This window comes from Ranitomeya imitator, chromosome 7 (genome assembly GCF_032444005.1).
Source record: "Ranitomeya imitator isolate aRanImi1 chromosome 7, aRanImi1.pri, whole genome shotgun sequence".
Classification (NCBI taxonomy): Eukaryota; Metazoa; Chordata; class Amphibia; order Anura; family Dendrobatidae; genus Ranitomeya; species Ranitomeya imitator.
Window position 1 is genome coordinate 218192180 of NC_091288.1, and position 16829 is coordinate 218209008.

Below are 16829 nucleotides of genomic sequence, written 5' to 3' on the forward strand. Positions count from 1 at the left end.
CCCTCGTCCCACCACTGCAGCCATGCTGGGAGCTGTAGTGCCGCCTGCCCCGCTACGTACGGCCTGTGTGGAGAGCATCTCGTTGATGCTGTGGTCGTACTGCTCCGCCAGGATGGCCAGCTTGCGGGTCTGCTCCTCCTTCAGCCTCTTCAGGATGCTCTTGTGCTCGCTCTTCGGGGTGGACTCCAGCAGGTGGTTGCGCAGCGCCTTGAACTGCCGCGTCTGGATCTTACACGTGTCCTGGAACTGACGCTTCACCTGCAGCTCCTTGGACTAGAGAAATGTATGGGGGAGCAGATGTGGGGGGACAGGCCCAGTGCATGATGGGAGGGAGGAAAGGAGAGAACAGGGGTGAAGAGAAGACATCGTCAATCCGTCCCGGGGGTCCGCGCACTGCAGATTCGTGCCCCCCGTCCTGTACGACCCACGAGCACATAAATACGTACAGAGCTGGGGCACAGACTACATCTCCTACAATGCAGCGCTGCAGGCTGTGCCCTACAGAGAGCCAGCAGGGGGCAGCAGATCACGAGCGACGACACCTTATACTCCACACACATCCAGAGCTGCCATCCCACCGTCTACAGTGGGAGATGGAGGGTTAATACTGGACGCCTCGCACCAGTCATCATAAGGGGCTCACACTGTGAGGAGCGGCAGACCATCGATGCTGGGGGAATTGTGAGAGCAGCTCTGGATGTGAGTGGAGTACAAGGACCCTGACTGCAGCTCTGGATGTGAGGGTAGCACAAGGACCCTGAGCGCAGCTCCGGATGTGATCGGAGCACAAGCACCCTGAGCGCAGTTCCGGATGTGAGGGGAGCACAAGGACCCTGAGCGCAGCTCCGGATGTGAGGAGAGCACAAGGACCCTGAGCGCAGCTCCGGATGTGAGGGGAGTACAAGGACCCTGAGCGCAGCTCTGGATGTGAGGGGAGCACAAGGACCCTGAGCGCAGCTCTGGATGTGAGGGGAGTACAAGGACCCTGAGCGCAGCTCTGGATGTGAGGGGAGCACAAGGACCCTGAGCGCAGCTCCGGATGTGAGGGGAGCACAAGGACCCTGGGCGCAGCTCCGGATGTGAGGGGAGTACAAGGACCCTGGGCGCAGCTCCGGATGTGAGGGGAGCACAAGGACCCTGAGCGCAGCTCTGGATGTGAGGGGAGTACAAGGACCCTGAGCGCAGCTCTGGGTGTGAGGGGAGCACAAGGACCCTGGGCGCAGCTCCGGATGTGAGGGGAGCACAAGGACCCTGGGCGCAGCTCCGGATGTGAGGGGAGCACAAGGACCCTGAGCGCAGCTCTGGATGTGAGGGGAGTACAAGGACCCTGAGCGCAGCTCTGGATGTGAGGGGAGTACAAGGACCCTGAGCGCAGCTCCGGATGTGAGGCGAGTACAAGGACCCTGAGCGCAGCTCTTATGTGATGGGAGTACAAGGACCCCGAGCGCAGCTCTAGAGGGAACTGCAGCCCTGATTGTCTCTTAAGAGTAACAAGTATGAGCGCAGTTCTGGATGTGAATGGAGAATAATAGGACTGAGCCGCTCCTGCTCTCTGCAGATGTTACGTCCCCCCATGTCTCTGCTGGCCGCTGTCATCACCAGTCCCTCCCCAAGCCCCCATATTACACCCCCCAGGCGCCCATATTACACCCCCCAGGCGCCCATATTACACCATTAGCCTCTTCCCTGCCTATCAGACACAGCCTTTCCCCCCGCAGGTACACGAGCTCCTCGCCCCGGACACCATGACAGATGGTTTATGATGAAAGAAATGACACAAACTGGATGATTTTCACTTCCGATTTATTACAAACAAAACAACGAAAAATAAAAAAAACACAAAAAAAAGGAACAGAAATAACGAATTTACACTGGATGGGACGGGAACAAAAAATATGGAGGAAAAAAAAAAAAAAAAAAAATATATATATATATATATATATATATATATATATATATATATATATATATATATATATATATATATATATAGTGGAATAAATAGGTTTAACCCCGTGCTGCCTGCAGGGCCTCCGCTCACAGCAAGACAGGGGTCAAACGTTAAATATATATATATTTTGTGCTGTTAAAACATAACAGTCGGCAATTGTTTTTTTTACAATTGCGGAAGGGGAGGAAATAAATAATAATAGAAAAAAAACACAACAGAAATCATGATCAAATTAAAAAAAAAGGGTGACGAGAGCAAAAAGGGGGTTTTGTTTTGTTTTTCTTATCCTGAGTTTGGGGAAGGCTGGTCTCAGGCACAGAAAGGGCTAATAGGCTACCAAAAATACATGAACCCACGGAAAACCCGAGCGACAAAACCTCGAGATGCAATACCCACAAGAGCCACAAGGTGTCACGAGAAGCGTCAACTGCACAAAGCAACGGTGTGCGATGCACACAACAGCCACCAGATGTCAGCAGCGGCACACGGACGGTTCATCGCCACTACACCAACTACGCTAATGTGGAACTACAAGTCCCAGCAGACAGCACAAGCTGGGATCAACAGCAGTAGGTTGTATCGGACACAGAGGATTCACAGACTGGGTCTGTGGGTATAATAAAGCACAGGAAGTCCCCCTCCCGGGTACAGAAATGCATTACAGTACTGATCGTAGGGACCGTTAACCTCTTCCCTGCCACAGAGACCAGCATGAGCCCTTGAAAAAAAAAAAATGTAAAGAAAAAAAAAAACAAAACAAAAATACAAACAACCCCCTTGATGCCGCCCCCTAGTAGTCCTAGTTTTGTACATGGAAATGGCGCCCGTTACCGGATGCATGAGGGTTAATGATGTGCAAAAGGATCTAATAACATAGTGCAAGACGTAGCGGATGCCATGTCCCTGCAGTAAGGCACCGCACACGTGGCCGCCGGCTCAGCGCCACGGTATAGGGTTTGTTCTCTTGGCGGCGCCGGCCCTTCCCACCGCCCTTCCCACCAGGGGCCCCCGCTGCTCCCTGCGCTTCGCTGCCTCCCTCCGCTCCCGGCTCATCAGGCGGGGGATCCGGCTGGCCTTTTCCTCCCTTAAGAGCTTCATTTTAGTCATGTAGAGGAGGGCGGCCGGGGGCAGGACGGTGCAGAGGCGGCGGGCGGCCCGTGCGAGGCTAGCGTTTAGTGTCCGTGCAATGTGTGAGGGGGCCACTGTGAGCCGCTGCCACCATGACGGCTTGCTGGTCCCGGTGGAGGAGCGGCTGGCCAGCACAGGGATCCGGCTCCGGTAGCCGCCTTTATAGGTTTTGGGGAAAAGGTAGAACAGCCCCCCCTCTCCGGCCGCCCCGCAGCGCTGCAGGACCCTGAACAGAGGCCTCGGCAGCCGCAGCAGCGCCCGGAGCCACAGCCGGCGGGATCTTTTTGGCCATCCTTTAAGCCACTGACCGGCCGGCCTGCCCAAGGAGCCAGCGGCCAGGAATACGGAGAGGAAAATCCCGGGGGATGTGAAGACCCCCACGGCAATGGCCAGGACCGGCACGTAATACAAGCGGAGTCTGTAACTCATTGCCAGCGCGGCCAGTGCCCCCCAGCTCTGAGCCAGCAGCACGAAGGTGGCGGAGCCCAGAGGGAAGACCCAGCACAGCAGGATGTAGCCGCACAGCAGGCTGGCCCCCAGGGTCTCCAGGGCCACCAGCGCAGAGTCTAGGAGCGGCCCCGACCTCCAGAGGGTGAGGAGCGCCAGCAGCAGAGGCAGCAGGGACCAAGGACAGGAAGGTCGGGAGGCTGCCAGCAGAGTCAGCGCCCCGCAGATGGCGTGACTGGGGAGCGAGGAGGAGACCGGCGGAGGGGACGGGCGCACAGAGACCTCCGGCTCAGGCAGCCACGCGGAAGACAGCTCAAAGTATGGGGCGTCCGGGTCTGGGCAGCCATCGCCCTCGCTGCGCTCCACAGCTCCCCCCACACCTGCTGCGTCCTCCTCACCCTCAGAGCTGCAGAGGCTGAACGTGCCGCCCTCTACCCCCTCCTCTTCCTCCTCCTCCTCAGGCCTTACTTTCAGGCTCTTGGGCTGCTGCCGGACCTCAGCCGCGTGTTTCTGCCGTAGTTCCTGCTCCCGGCGCTTGTTGTATTCCAGCTGGTTGCCCAGCTCAGTCTGGTGCTGCAGGCGGATCAGCTCGCTGCGGGTGTGCTGCAGCATCTGCAGGTGCCGGAACTCCAGCTCTTGGGTGCACTCGTGCTGCCGCAACAGCATGGCGCATTCCAGGTCCCGCTGCGTCTGCTTCTTGTTCAGCTCCTGGGGGAAGGGACAAGGGGTTAATGTGTATGGAACCACTGACCCCGCACGGTCCAGCACCGCCGGCTGCCAACCCGACCCCGCACGGTCCAGCACCGCCGGCTGCCAACCCGACCCCGTACGGTCCAGCACCACCGGCTGCCAACCCGACCCCGCATGGTACAGCACTGCCGGCTGCCAACCCGACCCCGCACGGTCCAGCACCGCCGGCTGCCAACCCGACCCCGCACGGTCCGGCACTCACCTCCCTCAGAAGGTCCTGGTCCAGGTTGTGCCGCGCCAGGAGCATCTTGCGCTTGTATTGCCGACACTGGAGCTCAAAGTATTGTCGCTGGCGGCGTAACAGATTGGCCTCCTCCTCGGCCTGGTAGTGCTGCATGCTCTCCTTCTGCCGCAGCAGCCACTCCTGCTTCTCCCGCTTTGGGGTGCTCTGGTTTTCCTGCAGCTCCTGCGACACCAACAAAATAACAATTACATCTCGGCAGCACCCTGATATCAGCGGCAAAATGTCAAGCACAACGGGACGGCGTCAGGGTCTTGTCCCCCCGTCGCCTCCAATCTCGCTTCGTCCCTCGTCGCCTCCAATCTCACTTCGTCCCTCGTCGCCTCCAATCTCGCCTCGTCCCTCCATCACCTCCAGTCTCGCCTCGTCCCTCCATCACCTCCAGTCTCGCCTCGTCCCTCCATCACCTCCAATCTCGCCTCGTCGCCTCCAATGTTGCCTCGCCCCCCCATCATCTCCAATCTTGCTTCGTCCCCCGTCGCCTCCAATGTTGCCTCGTCCCCCATCACCTCCAATCTTGCTTCGTCCCCCGTCACCTCCAATCTCGCCTCCTCACCTCCTTCAGCTGCTCCTTGCGGATCTTGTACTGCCGCTTCTGACTCTCCAGCAGGTTGGTCAGCTCCTTCTTCTGCTGGCCCAGGATGTGCTGCTGAAACTTCTTCTCTTCCGTCATGGCAGACTTCGCCTGGGAAGTACAGGCCGGGTTACATCCACCTGTCCCCCCATCACCCACAGGGGCCCCGCAAACCGGGCACGCCCAATGCACGGGGCAGCAGAGCACCAACACTTTCTCAGTCCCCACAGATGGCGGTCACAGCCTTTACCTCCTTCTCGAAGATGGCCTGGTGCTTCTTGGTCAGCTTGTCGGTCTCGGCAGAGAAGTTGCTCCGGTGGGCCTCCAGCTCCTTGTCCAGACGCTGCTGGTGCTCATCCAGCTCCGACTTCAGCTTGTTCTCCAGCGCCATCAGCTGCTTCTGGTGCTGCCGGCGCATGCGCTTGTAGCCGGACATCTGCTCCCGTAAGGCCGAGTCCTGCTCATGCTCCTGGATCTGCCGCGTCACCTGCGAGAGATGGAAAACACGTGAAGGACACGATATGGCGGCATCATAGAACCGGACCCCCGTCACTGCGAGACCCTCACCAGCGAGGCTGTGCGGATCGTGGCAAAGTGGTCCCTGTTGCGGCAGTACGCCCGTCTGCGAGCGGCCGAGGTCGACTGCTGAGCCTCCATCTCGGGCTGGTACGGATCATCGTATATGTTGTCGTGAGTCTGGAACAAAAAAAGAAGCCTAAAATGGCGAGAACAAGCAAGCTGGGTGGGAGCGGGAGGCTAAGGCAAGTGAACGGGAAAAGGCTTCTGTCCGCCTCCAGAAGAATCACACAATGGAGGCTGAGGGGCCGGCATCCCCGGCCCTCCACTCCGTACAGCTACAACCTGCAGCTCATGTCTGCCGGGATCATCCTGCACACCAGCACCACGGTGTGTGGTCTCATACCAGCAGGCAGTGTATGGCACCCGTACCGGCAGGCGGTGTATGACGCCCGTATCGGCAGGCGGTGCATGACGCCCGTACCGGCAGGCGGTGCATGACGCCCGTACCAGCAGGCGGTGCATGACGCCCGTACCGGCAGGCGGTGCATGACGCCCGTACCGGCAGGCGGTGCATGACGCACGTACCGGCAGGCGGTGCATGACGCACGTACCGGCAGGCGGTGCATGACGCCCGTACCGGCAGGCGGTGCATAACGCACGTACCGGCAGGCGGTGTATGACGCACGTACTGGCAGGCGGTGCATGACGCCCGTACCGGCAGGCGGTGCATGACGCACGTACCGGCAGGCGGTGTATGACGCACGTACCGGCAGGCGGTGCATGACGCCCGTACCGGCAGGCGGTGCATAACGCACGTACCGGCAGGCGGTGCATGACGCACGTACTGGCAGGCGGTGTATGACGCACGTACTGGCAGGTGGTGCATAACGCACGTACCGGCAGGCGGTGCATGACGCACGTACCGGCAGGCGGTGCATGACGCACCTACCGGCAGGCGGTGCATGACGCACGTACCGGCAGGCGGTGTATGACGCACGTACCGGCAGGCGGTGTATGACGCACGTACTGGCAGGTGGTGCATAACGCACGTACCGGCAGGCGGTGTATGACGCACGTACTGGCAGGCGGTGTATGACGCACCTACCGGCAGGCGGTGTATGACGCACGTACCGGCAGGCGGTGTATGACACACGTACCGGCAGGTGGTGTATGACGCACGTACCGGCAGGCGGTGTATGACAGAGCTGTTGGAGGTCACCGTGTGCTCGCCCTCCTGCATCATGGCCATCTCTCCGCTGTCGTCGGAGGCGTCTGCCAGGCTGTTCACCGAGCTGCTCTGACTGCTGGCGCTGATGGACATGCTGGGCACGGACTGGCTGCTCTCCATGCTGGTTATTGTGCCCGTGCAGTGGAGAAACTGCTCCGCTTCCTAGAAGAGAGAAAGGACGATGTATCCGGCCGCCGAACCCCTGCCACGTGGACTGGTATAGCCATGGTGCCAGGCAGACACACGCTGGTATAGCCATGGTGCCAGGCAGACAGGACACACGCTGGTATAGCCATGGTGCCAGGCAGACAGGACACACGCTGGTATAGCCATGGTGCCAGGCAGACAGGACACACGCTGGTATAGCCATGGTGCCAGGCAGACAGGACACACGCTGGTATAGCCATGGTGCCAGGCAGACAGGACACACGCTGGTATAGCCATGGTGCCAGGCAGACAGGACACACGCTGGTATAGCCATGGTATGGTGCCACACATTATTGGACGACCCCCGACAGCCCTCTCACCTCCTCCTCCTCGGTGGTCTCGGTGTTGGGCCCGTTCTGGGTGTCCTGGAAGAGGATCTTCTTCATCTTGCGGTACTGCAGGTTGTCGAGCTCCCTGACGGCGTCTTTTGTGCGCTGGATCAGCTCCATGATGACGGTCTGTGGCCTCTCCCGTTGCAGGAAGCGGTGCTGTGATGGAGGAGACGCAGCAGGCGTTAGAATCACCGCTTAGAAAGTCTCCGCCGACACCGGTGGACTGTACCGACCTTGAGCAGGATGTCGGAGCTCGGCCGGTCTTGGGGAATCTTCTGTAGACAGGAATCCACAAAATTCCGGAAATATTCAGACCTGCGAGACAGGATAAAACACGACATTCAGAGTATCAGACACATATAATGGTGATACGCCGGGGTCCGGAGGCTCAGACACGCATACTAGTGATACGCCGGGGTCCGGAGGCTCAGACACGTATACTAGTGATACGCCGGGGTCCGGAGGCTCACACACGTATACTGGTGATACGCCGGGGTCCGGAGGCTCACACACGTATACTAGTCATACGCCGGGGTCCGGAGGCTCACACACGTATACTGGTGATACGCCGGGGTCCGGAGGCTCAGACACGTATACTAGTGATACGCCGGGGTCCGGAGGCTCAGACACGTATACTGGTGATACGCTGGGATAAGAAGGCTCAGACACGTATACTGGTGATACGCCGGGGTCCGGAGGCTCAGACACGTGTACTGGTGATACGCTGGGATAAGAAGGCTCAGACACGTATACTGGGGATACGCCGGGGTCCGGAGGCTCAGACACGTATACTGGTGATACGTCGGGGTCCGGAGGCTCAGACACGTATACTGGTGATACGCTGGGATAAGAAGGCTCAGACACGTATACTGGGGATACGCCGGGGTCCGGAGGCTCAGACACGTATACTGGTGATACGCCGGGGTCCGGAGGCTCAGACACGTATACTGGTGATACGCTGGGATAAGAAGGCTCAGACACGTATACTGGGGATACGCCGGGGTCCGGAGGCTCACACACGTATACTGGGGATACGCCGGGGTCCGGAGGCTCAGACACGTATACTGGTGATACGTCGGGGTCCAGAGGCTCAGACACGTATACTGGGGATACGCCGGGGTCCGGAGGCTCACACACGTATACTGGTGATACGCTGGGATAAGAAGGCTCAGACACGTATACTGGGGATACGCCGGGGTCCGGAGGCTCACACACGTATACTGGGGATACGCCGGGGTCCGGAGGCTCAGACACGTATACTGGTGATACGTCTGGGTCCGGAGGCTCAGACACGTATACTGGGGATACGCCGGGGTCCGGAGGCTCAGACACGTATACTGGTGATACGCCGGGGTCCGGAGGCTCACACACGTATACTGGTGATACGCCGGGGTCCGGAGGCTCAGACACGTATACTGGTGATACGCTGGGATAAGAAGGCTCAGACACGTATACTGGGGATACGCCGGGGTCCGGAGGCTCAGACACGTATACTGGTGATACGCCGTGGTCCGGAGGCTCACACACATATACTGGTGATACGCCGGGGTCCGGAGGCTCAGACACGTATACTGGTGATACGCCGGGGTCCGGAGGCTCAGACACGTATACTAGTGATATGCCGGGGTCCGGAGGCTCAGACACGTATACTAGTGATACGCCGGGGTCCGGAGGCTCACACACGTATACTGGGGATACGCCAGGGTCCGGAGGCTCAGACACGTATACTGGTGATACGCCGGGGTCCGGAGGCTCAGACACGTATACTGGGGATACGCCAGGGTCCGGAGGCTCAGACACGTATACTAGTGATACGCCGGGGTCCGGAGGCTCAGACACGTATACTAGTGATACGCCGGGGTCCGGAGGCTCACACACGTATACTGGGGATACGCCAGGGTCCGGAGGCTCAGAAACGTATACTGGTGATACGCCGGGGTCCGGAGGCTCACACACGTATACTGGTGATACGCCGGGGTCCGGAGGCTCAGACACGCATACTAGTGATACGCCGGGGTCCGGAGGCTCAGACACGTATACTGGTGATACGCCGGGGTCCGGAGGCTCAGACACGTATACTAGTGATACGCCGGGGTCCGGAGGCTCACACACGTATACTGGTGATACGCCGGGGTCCGGAGGCTCACACACGTATACTGGTGATACGTCGGGGTCCGGAGGCTCAGACACGTATACTGGTGATACGCTGGGATAAGAAGGCTCAGACACGTATACTGGGGATACGCCGGGGTCCGGAGGCTCAGACACGTATACTGGTGATACGCCGGGGTCCGGAGGCTCACACACGTATACTGGTGATACGCCGGGGTCCGGAGGCTCAGACACGTATACTGGTGATACGCTGGGATAAGAAGGCTCAGACACGTATACTGAGGATACGCCGGGGTCCGGAGGCTCAGACACGTATACTGGTGATACGCCGGGGTCCGGAGGCTCACACACGTATACTGGTGATACGCCGGGGTCCGGAGGCTCACACACGTATACTGGTGATACGCCGGGGTCCGGAGGCTCAGACACGTATACTAGTGATACGCCGGGGTCCGGAGGCTCAGACACGTATACTAGTGATACGCCGGGGTCCGGAGGCTCTCACACGTATACTGGGGATACGCCAGGGTCCGGAGGCTCAGACACGTATACTGGTGATACGCCGGGGTCCGGAGGCTCAGACACGTATACTGGGGATACGCCAGGGTCCGGAGGCTCAGACACGTATACTAGTCATACGCCGGGGTCCGGAGGCTCAGACATATATACTAGTGATCCCCTGAGGTCGGCTGTGGCACTCACCAGTGATTGGACTGCAGGACGGGAGACTCATTCTGGGCGATGTGATATAAGGCACTCATAGCATTCATGTTGAATAGCGGGGGTTTCCTCTCAGCTACGGGGAAGAAGGAGCAGTCATCATTACTGATCATACGGGTGATGGATTCCGGCTCTCCCCTTCCTCTCCGGCAGGGTAACGTGCTGTACATGGGTGACATACTGTGCCGCCACATAGGCTGCAGCCCCAGCGGGCTCCTATATATCGTCACACTGGCGGCAGGTGCAGGAAAAGCTCTTCCAAGTCCCAATATGCCGGCGCCCCCCAGCTCACGCACTTACCTAGCTCAATGCTGGTGATCCCCAGGGACCACACGTCCACCTTGCCGTCATACTGCCCCTCGTCCATGGCCAGAATCACCTCGGGAGCCATCCTGAAGAGCAAGCACGGGCATTACACAGAACTACTGCATAAGAAGACAGCTCCCAGCACCCACAGTCCAGCGAGCGCTGCACTCACCAGTACGGGGTTCCTACAAAGGAATTAGCTGGAGCCACGATGGACGCCGAGCCGAAATCCCCCAACTTCACCAACCCCGGCTCCGTCAGGAGGATATTACCGGCTTTCACATCTCTGCACAAGAGGAAAGCAAGAAAGTCAGCAAGTACTGACCACAAGCCTGCTCCACGAACAGCAAGCAGAACAGCGAGCGCAGCTCTGGGGTAGTATGGGGGAGGACCCTCACCTGTGGATCATGTTGTGGGCATGCAGGTAGGCCAGGCCCTGGAGGGCACCGTGGGTGATAGCAGCGATCTCCACCTCCTGGAGCGGCTTCTTGTGCACTGTACAGAGTAATGAGGACACGGGGTGAGCGCCGGAGGATCGGCCTACAGGACGGACAGGAGGACGACCCTCATAACCTCAGGTAACTCACCCTCCAGGAGGTCGGAAGCGGATCCCAAGCAGTACTCCATCACCAGCTGAGCATCAGCCACGAGAGCATGAGAAGGAAAAAAAAATGAGAGCTCAGTCTGGACTGACGTCCACGGTGTCAAGATGAGGAGTCTGCGGGGTCCAACCGATCACATGGGGGGAGGGGACACAGACACTGCAGCGAGAGGGATCATGTAGGTCCGGGGAAAGACGGAGCAGGCAGGGAAAAGCAGCCAGGGAAAAAAGACGGAGCAGGCAGGGAAAAGCAGCCAGGGAAAAAAGACGGCGCAGGCAGGGAAAAGCGGCCAGGGAAAAAAGACGGAGCAGGCAGGGAAAAGCAGCCAGGGGGGAAGATTGAGCAGGCAGGGAAAAGCAGGGGGTGGGGGGAATTGGGGGAGATGGCGCAGGCAGGGAAAAGCAGCCAGGGAAAAAGACAGCAGGCAGGGAAAAGCAGCCTGGGGGATGGGGGGGGGGAGAGGAAAGATGGAGCAGGCAGGGAAAAGCAGCCAGGGAAAAAGACAGCAGGCAGGGAAAAGCAGCCTGGGGGATGGGGGGGGAGAAGAAAGATGGAGCAGGCAGGGAAAAGCAGCCAGGGAAAAAGACAGCAGGCAGGGAAAAGCAGCCTGGGGGATGGGGGGGGAGAGGAAAGATGGAGCAGGCAGGGAAAAGCAGCCAGGGAAAAAGACAGCAGGCAGGGAAAAGCAGCCTGGGGGATGGGGGGGGAGAGGAAAGATGGAGCAGGCAGGGAAAAGCAGCCGGGGGAAGGGGGGGGGAGATGGAGCAGGCAGGGAAAAGCAGCCAGGGAAAAAGACAGCAGGCAGGGAAAAGCAGCCTGGGGGATGGGGGGGGGGAGAGGAAAGATGGAGCAGGCAGGGAAAAGCAGCCGGGGGAAGGGGGGGGGGGGGGAGATGGAGCAGGCAGGGAAAAGCAGCCAGGGAAAAAGACAGCAGGCAGGGAAAAGCAGCCTGGGGGATGGGGGGGGGGGGGGGAGGAAAGATGGAGCAGGCAGGGAAAAGCAGCCGGGGGAAGGGGGGGGGGGGGGGAGATGGAGCAGGCAGGGAAAAGCAGCCAGGGAAAAAGACAGCAGGCAGGGAAAAGCAGCCGGGGGGGTGGGGGGGCATAGGAAAGATGGAGCAGGCAGGGTAAAGCAGCCGGGGGAAGGGGGGGGGGGAGATGGAGCAGGCAGGGAAAAGCAGCCAGGGAAAAAGGCGGAGCAGGCAGGGAAAAGCAGCCGGGGGGGGGGGGGGGGGGGGGGGGGGTCTGGAAGAGGGAGCAGGCAGGGAAAAGCAGCCAGGGAAAAAAAAGACGGAGCAGGCAGGGAAAAGCGGCCGGGGGGGAATTCGACGGAGCAGGCAGGGAAAGCGGCCAGGAAGGAAAGACGGAGCAGGCAGGAAAAAGCAGAAAGTAGCCAGGGGGGAAATACGGTGCATGCAGGGAAAAGACGGAGCAGGCAGGGAAAAGCGGCCAGGGGGGAAAGACGGAGCAGGCAGGGAAAAGCAGCCAGGGAAAAAAGACGGAGCAGGCAGGGAAAAGCAGCCAGGGAAAAAAGACGGAGCAGGCAGGGAAAAGCAGCCAGGGAAAAAAGACGGAGCAGGCAGGGAAAAGCAGGCAGGGAAAAAAGACGGAGCAGGCAGGGAAAAGCAGGCAGGGAAAAAAGACGGAGCAGGCAGGGAAAAGCAGGCAGGGAAAAAAGACGGAGCAGGCAGGGAAAAGCAGGCAGGGAAAAAAGACGGAGCAGGCAGGGAAAAGCAGCCAGGGAAAAAAAGACGGAGCAGGCAGGGAAAAGCAGCCAGGGAAAAAAGACGGAGCAGGCAGGGAAAAGCAGCCAGGGAAAAAAGACGGAGCAGGCAGGGAAAAGCAGCCATGGAAAAAAGACGGAGCAGGCAGGGAAAAGCAGCCATGGAAAAAAGACGGAGCAGGCAGGGAAAAGCAGCCATGGAAAAAAGACGGAGCAGGCAGGGAAAAGCAGCCAGGGAAAAAAGACGGAGCAGGCAGGGAAAAGCAGTCAGGGAAAAAAGACGGAGCAGGCAGGGAAAAGCAGCCATGGAAAAAAGACGGAGCAGGCAGGGAAAACCAGCCATGGAAAAAAGACGGAGCAGGCAGGGAAAACCAGCCAGGGAAAAAAGACGGAGCAGGCAGGGAAAAGCAGCCAGGGAAAAAAGACGGAGCAGGCAGGGAAAAGCAGCCATGGAAAAAAGACGGAGCAGGCAGGGAAAAGCAGCCAGGAAAAAAAGATGGAGCAGGCAGGGAAAAGCAGCCAGGGAAAAAAGACGGAGCAGGCAGGGAAAAGCAGCCAGGGAAAAAAGACGGAGCAGGCAAGGAAAAGCGGCCAGGGAAAAAAGATGGAGCAGGCAGGGAAAAGCAGCCAGGGAAAAAGAAGGAGCAGGCAGGGAAAAGCAGCTTTGGGGGGGGGGGGGGAGAAGAGGGGAAGATGGAGCAGGCAGGGAAAAGCAGTCAGGGAAAAAAGATGGAGCAGGCAGGGAAAAGCGGCCGGGGGGGGGGGGGGGGTTGGGAAATTCGACGGAGCAGGCAGGGAAAAGCGGCCAAGAGGGGACAGACGAAGCAGGCAGGGAAAAGCAGCCAGGGAAAAAAGACGCAGCAGGCAGGGAAAAGCAGCCAGGGAAAAAAGACGGAGCAGGCAGGGAAAAGCAGCCAGGGAAAAAAAGACGGAGCAGGCAGGGAAAAGCAGCCAGGGAAAAAAGACGGAGCAGGCAGGGAAAAGCAGCCAGGGAAAAAAGACGGAGCAGGCAGGGAAAAGCAGCCAGGGAAAGAAGACGGAGCAGGCAGGGAAAAGCCGTCGGGGGGGGGTTTGGGGGTGGAAGTAGATGGAGCAGGCAGGGAAAAGTAGCCAGGGGGGAAAGACGGAGTAGGCAGGGAAAAGATGGAGCAGGCAGGGAAAAGCGGCCAGGGGGGATAGACGGAACAGGCAGGAGCAGCCAGGGGGGAAAGACGGAACAGGCAGGAGTGGCTCGGGGGGATTCAGAGCAGACAGGAGCTGGCGGGCAGGCAGGGGTAGCCACAGGGGTGGGTCTTGAGATGGAGCAGGCAGGTGAGACCAGCACGGGGGAAGGGAAAAAGCTGGCAGGTGCGGCCTGGGGGGGAAGTGGGGGGCGAGGACATGCAGAAGGGCGAGCAGCCAAGGCTCTGGGGAAACGCAGAAGGGAGAGTGGTTGGGGGTCCGGGAGAACACAGGACAGAGGAATGAGGTAACTAATCGGCCAGGCTGGTCTCTGGGCACAAGAGGCAGGCGGGGGTGTGCAGCAGTGACGTGGCGGCGGCCGGCAGGGGGCTATTGTGATGGCTTTTTCTGTACACAGCGCTGCCTCCCACTCCCGGCACTCAGGCTCTGCAGACACATATATGTACAATCATACAGGGGACACAGAGCTCGGATACATGCGATACCAACCTAGGCCATCCCCAGCAAGTCATACACAGCAGGGGGCGCCACAGGCAACAGAGAAAGGACTAGGGCGCCGGATTAAGGGAAGAATCTGTGGATGACGGATTACTGGAATGTTGTGTATTATGAGAATTACAAAGAAAAAGGACGTCGCACGGAGCCGGGAACCAGATGGGCAAACACCAAAACCATCTGCAGAAACGGGAATCACCGAGCACAGTCAGCAAAGAGTTGTATGATACAGCCAGTACCATACTTCAGAGCTGCGCTCACTATTCTGCAGAACCAGGAGTGAAAATCTCCCAGTACTCCTGATGTGTTCAGTGTCTGCAAAGAACTACAAGAAATTATCTAATTCTCTTTTTGGACATCTAAGTGTACAATCATCAGACACAGGACAAAAGTGTAGCTCAGAGGACCGACCGCAAGCTTACTGAATGCTTCCATCAACAACCAGCAGAATAGTGAGTGCAGCTCTGGAGTATAATACAAGAGGTAACTCAGGATCAGTAATGTAATGTATGTACACAGTGACTGCACCAGCAGAATAGTGAGTGCAGCTCTGGAGTATAATACAGGATGTAACTCAGGATCAGTAATGTAACGTATGTACACAGTGACTGCACCAGCAGAATAGTGAGTGCAGCTCTGGAGTATAATACAGGATGTAACTCAGGATCAGTAATGTAATGTATGTACACAGTGACTGCACCAGCAGAATAGTGAGTGCAGCTCTGGGGTATAATACAGGATGTAACTCAGGATCAGTAATGTAATGTATGTACACAGTGACTGCACCAGCAGAATAGTGAGTGCAGCTCTGGAGTATAATACAGGAGGTAACTCAGGATCAGTAATGTAATGTATGTACACAGTGACTGCACCAGCAGAATAGTGAGTGCAGCTCTGGAGTATAATACAGGATGTAACTCAGGATCAGTAATGTAATGTATGTACACAGTGACTGCACCAGCAGGATAGTGAGTGCAGCTCTGGGGTATAATACAGGATGTAACTCGGGATCAGTAATGTAATGTATGTACACGGTGACTGCACCAGCAGAATAGTGAGTGCAGCTCTGGGGTATAATACAGGATGTAACTCGGTATCAGTAATGTAATGTATGTACACGGTGACTGCACCAGCAGAATAGTGAGTGCAGCTCTGGAGTATAATACAGGAGGTAACTCAGGATCAGTAATGTAATGTATGTACACAGTGACTGCACCAGCAGAATAGTGAGTGCAGCTCTGGAGTATAATACAGGATGTAACTCAGGATCAGTAATGTATGTACACAGTGACTGCACCAGCAGAATAGTGAGTGCAGCTCTGGGGTATAATACAGGATGTAACTCAGGATCAGTAATGTAACGTATGTACACAGTGACTGCACCAGCAGAATAGTGAGTGCAGCTCTGGGGTATAATGCAGGGTATAACGCAGGCTCAGCATTACTCACCCAGGCCGTGTGCTCCCGCAGGTAACATCCTTTATATTCTATGGTGTTGGGATGTCGCAGCTTTTGGAGGAATTTCACTTCTTTGATGATGTCCTGCCATTTCTACAGCAATAAAGAGAGGTTTAGTATCAGTGTAGTGCGTCCCACCTCACATGTCGCCCCCCGCCGGGCAGCACCCACCTCATTAGACTGCTTGCCACTATAAGACATCTTCTTAATGGCAACCACCTCATTATTCCGGATGTCTCGGGCCTGGAGGGAGCACAGTCATGGTTAGGAGGGCGCTCAGTTACAATCCTCGCCGCTTCTGGTAACGGAGGATACTTACAAAATAGACGGCGCCGAAGCTGCCGTGCCCGATCTCCCGCAGGTCGGCAAAGAGTTTTTCCGGGTCATCTTTAAAGAAAAGCTCGGCCACCTCGGGGTCTTTCAGGCTGCCAGCCCGGGCGTTGGACGGCATGACGAGCGCCAGGGGATACCCCCCGCGGGAAGCCGCCGCCACCACTCCCAATGGAGGTCGGACCCAGTGAGGCTGTGGGACAGAAGAAGAAACATCTCCAGTTATTCCATGTTATGGAGGGCACAAAGAAGAACAGGGGGCGTCTGACGAGATAGCAGGGGCACGCGAGAGCATTGCACTATAAATACCTTCTACCCTGCAGAACGCCACCGTTAACCCCCTCCCTGCCGTGCACACCACCATCGCTACGAGCGCTCTACTGACCACCGTCTCGCCAGGTGATGCATTAACCCCCGCACTGCCGGCAAGGCTGCAACCAGCTATGGTGGGGGAGATGACAGAGGAAGAGGCCCCGCCTCCTCTGCTGACAGCCATAGTTACAGCTTTACTATTGGTCGTCACCC

At 57.8% G+C, this 16829-nt stretch overlaps 1 protein-coding gene across 2 annotated transcripts in view; it reads right to left on the reverse strand.

Moving 5' to 3' along the window:
• TAOK2 (TAO kinase 2) overlaps positions 1-16829 on the reverse strand; it is a 43888-nt gene that overhangs the window by 5065 nt on the left and 21994 nt on the right. The window contains exons 2-18 of one of the 2 annotated variants that reach the window (XM_069734999.1): positions 16294-16497; positions 16146-16217; positions 15966-16067; positions 11103-11148; positions 10914-11010; positions 10688-10801; positions 10510-10601; positions 10192-10285; positions 7611-7692; positions 7366-7533; positions 6794-7000; positions 5659-5787; positions 5342-5578; positions 5074-5202; positions 4479-4682; positions 3995-4234; positions 61-273 (exon numbers count right to left, since the gene is read on the reverse strand). In XM_069734999.1, the coding sequence (XP_069591100.1) occupies positions 61-273; positions 3995-4234; positions 4479-4682; positions 5074-5202; positions 5342-5578; positions 5659-5787; positions 6794-7000; positions 7366-7533; positions 7611-7692; positions 10192-10285; positions 10510-10601; positions 10688-10801; positions 10914-11010; positions 11103-11148; positions 15966-16067; positions 16146-16217; positions 16294-16425 (2358 nt within the window). In that variant the 5' untranslated portion in view covers positions 16426-16497. Of the gene's footprint in view, positions 1-60; positions 274-2745; positions 4235-4478; positions 4683-5073; positions 5203-5341; positions 5579-5658; positions 5788-6793; positions 7001-7365; positions 7534-7610; positions 7693-10191; positions 10286-10509; positions 10602-10687; positions 10802-10913; positions 11011-11102; positions 11149-15965; positions 16068-16145; positions 16218-16293; positions 16498-16829 lie in introns of those variants that run through there. The other variant, XM_069734998.1, reaches the window with a different exon arrangement.